The following is a 3,136-nucleotide window of genomic DNA, read 5'->3' on the forward strand; positions in this document are numbered from 1 at the left end:
TACATATATTTTCCAGTATGGAATATTATATTAGTTATTCATAATATAGTATACGTGGTGCACATAATAATGTAAAATGCGTCATTCAGGTTCATCTTTTAGCAATACGTCCACTGTGGTTGCCTTAGTAGCTATCTTCTATTCAAGTTTTGGCATAGCTAGGGTAGTCTCATGTGCTTTAACCAAAAGCATTGCTTAAAGACGCGGCAGCCTAATTAATGAGACCAGTATTCTTGAATCTTATTTAGGCCGCTATAAATTTTAATTTGACCCGTTTATCAAAGATTGGAAGTTTGATATCTAAGTGCCAGGAAAGTGAGGCATACTCCAATTTTGTCTTCTTCATGGCGACGTATGATGGTCATGGAGATTATGAGCTAATAAGCATCGGATCAGTAATGGTGAGTAGGTGAGAAGTTGCAGCGTTTTCATACAAGCTAAGCAGCCATCTCTTTGGAATTGCAAATTGGCTAACATATGACTCTGCATTTTTCACTTAGGACCATCAATGAAGTTTTGTATATTATAATGAATTATATAGTGAACGTGGTAAGATCCACTTCATTTAGTTACAAACAGAACCATGAATTTACGAAAAAATTGCAACGGGTACAAGTTTTGTTTCTCATGTGCGAACACATATTCCATGTCACTGTTCCCCATTTCTCCAAGACCTTGTAACACAATTATATAGGGAATGGGAACGGGAAGTCCACTGTAACATTAATTAGCCATGTGAGAATCAGATCCTCAATATGGAAGACATAAAGTTGGATTCCTAGAGTCAGATTCTCAAATCTACAAACCACTGAGTTCTTTCTCAAACAAACATTTATGAAACCAAATTGGCAGTAGAAATGGTGCGTTAAAAAGACTCACGATTAGACAAAGACACACATTTCAAGCTATAAAATTATAATTTAAGGCCTAAAACTCCACTTCCGAGTATGCTTCCCACATGCAAGAGCGCATCTTTGCACCCAAATTGAGAGGCATTGCTAGGAGTGGCTCTTCTGCTTATGTTCTTACAACAACAAGCGGGAAAGCTTAACAGAGACAGCTAAAGGTGAAAAGATTATGTATGGCTCACCATGTGTATGGTTGTGAAAGCAATGCTGCATATGGCTTTGCACAATATATAAAAGCCAGACAGCAACAGCCATCATCAATGACACAGTTGTCTTCTAACGCTCAACTTGAATGGTCACATGGGTGATGCTGTGTTCTCTCTGAATGTAAGCAATGACATTGTTGAGGACAGCGTCTGCGTCTGCCTCTGGTTTGATCTTCACATGGCATGACATGAGAATCTTCCCCACCGTGATGGCCCAAACATGGAGCTCATGAACGGCGACCACCTCCTCCATGTCAAGGATCCCCCTCTCTAGCCTCCCTGCGTCGACTTCTCTCGGCGTGCTCTCCATCAGCACTTCCAGGATGCTCATCAGCATCCGAATCGTCGTTGCCAGAACGACCAGCGAGAAGAAGAGGGTGCAGATGAGATCGACGATCCGCAGTTCGGGCTTGAACCAGATGATGGCACCGCCGATCATCACCCCAACGCTCTGAATCGAATCTCCGATGACATGAAGATAGGCACTCTGAACATTCACATTCCTCCTCCTCCTCTTCTTATTTTTCGGTTTCTCTGTAGCAGCACCTACAGATTTCACTCTCCTCGATCTATGGGGATCTTCCTCAGGCTCAGGGTGGTGGTTGTCCCCTCCTTCCTCATTATCATGATCATGATTATGGCCATGGCCGTGAGCGTCATGACTATGACCATGGTCATGTCCATGGCCATGACCATGGCTGTGTCCTAACAAGAAAGTCATGACCAGATTCACAACCAAGCCTACTGCAGCAATAACGAACATCAAAAGGCCATGAACCTCTGCGTTTCCGTGTATGAGCCTGTATATGGCCTCATAGACCAGGATGCCGGTGATGAGCCAAATGAGCTGTATGGAGACCAAGGTGCCTAGAATCTCCACCCGGAAAAAGCCGTAGCTCCGGCGGTGGGTGGCCTCCCAGCTGGAAGCCCAGAGGGAGAAGAGGGAGATGCCGAAGGCAACGACGTCGGACAGCAGGTGGGCGGCGTCGGTTAGGATGGCGAGGCTGTTGGCCTTGATCCCTCCGGCGACTTCTGCTCCCATGAAGACGAGGCAAAGGACCATGGCCATCCAGAGCTTCCTCGCGGCGGTGGACCGCTCGCTAGCGTGTTTGGAACGGCTGTGGCTGTCGGAGAAGCCGCACCTCGCACCACCACAGGCCTGCTTGCTGACCTCCTTGCCCGGCGCGGCCAGCGGAAGGTCATCTGTCGACATCTCGAGTATGTGAACTTCGTGGGAGGTTGATGACTCCATTCTGAATCTCTGATCGTCTGCACTATCTACCTGCTAGAGAGAGAAAGAGAGATGTCAATGTTAAATTGCAGACTGTGGATGCCATATAACTGCAAGGTCTTTGGAATTGCATTGGTTTTGCTCACCCCTTAGGTCCAAATGTTTAATATGATTACACATTTTCGAGGCAAAATAGACCAATAGGCTACCACTTACGACTATCAGTCTTTTCTATAAGCACAAGATCGATCTAATGTTCTTCTCACGCTAGAAAGGATATTCCTCTCTCCTGTTAAGTACACAAGAATTCCATGATCACTACCTTCTCTTTCACACCACCTTTGCGCCTGCGGATCTTACGCCATGATAAGAGCGATTAAGTCTGGTGTTTCAGGTAAACTGGCTATGAAGTATCCATCTTTACAAACTGGGATTGTATATAAGCAGTACCGAGCATGAGGATGAAGATGAGTTCCAGAGTGCAAGAGTAGGTGATAGAGTCTCCATACCAAAGCCAGCTATTTTCTTATTGAGAAATTGAAAAGGCGAAACTGAATTGGCTGGGCCAACCACAATAAAGAGTAGGTGACAGCACGAAATTATTATTGGCACATGAGCCCACGAAAGAATCACAACCCCAGTGAACCAAAAACGGCTCTGCCCTCCCTTGGTTGGATGAGTATATAGTTTATTCATTAAATATAATAATACGCCAACTTGGGCATTAATGCTGGATTAATTACGGGTGATGAATGACATCGTCACTTATATTTCGAACGAGTCCTCCTTTT

General features: G+C 44.9%; 1 protein-coding gene across 4 annotated transcripts; it reads right to left on the reverse strand.

Moving 5' to 3' along the window:
* Window positions 1-759: 759 nt before the first annotated feature.
* LOC116263960 (metal tolerance protein 1-like) lies at window positions 760-2,838 on the reverse strand. Of its 4 annotated transcripts, none has more exons than XM_031643807.2 (2): window positions 2,668-2,838; window positions 760-2,399 (listed from the first exon to the last, which is right to left on the reverse strand). In XM_031643807.2, exon 2 carries the CDS (start codon window positions 2,364-2,366, stop codon window positions 1,185-1,187), a length of 1,182 nt encoding a protein of 393 aa, XP_031499667.1. In that variant the 5' UTR covers window positions 2,367-2,399; window positions 2,668-2,838; the 3' UTR covers window positions 760-1,184. The 4 variants fall into 4 exon arrangements, with proteins under 4 accessions (XP_031499667.1, XP_031499669.1, XP_031499670.1 ...); XM_031643809.2 differs by lacking the exon at window positions 2,668-2,838 and adding an exon at window positions 2,492-2,657 and having other exon boundaries at window positions 760-2,396; XM_031643810.2 differs by lacking the exon at window positions 2,668-2,838 and adding an exon at window positions 2,492-2,657.
* Between the last annotated feature and the right edge of the window lie 298 nt (window positions 2,839-3,136).

This window comes from Nymphaea colorata, chromosome 11, assembly GCF_008831285.2.
Source record: "Nymphaea colorata isolate Beijing-Zhang1983 chromosome 11, ASM883128v2, whole genome shotgun sequence".
NCBI lineage: Eukaryota > Viridiplantae > Streptophyta > Magnoliopsida > Nymphaeales > Nymphaeaceae > Nymphaea > Nymphaea colorata.

Excerpts from the sequence above, each read along its gene's own strand:
- LOC116263960 (XM_031643807.2), bottom strand. The coding sequence starts at position 2,366 with ATGGAGTCATCAACCTCCCACGAAGTTCACATACTCGAGATGTCGACA.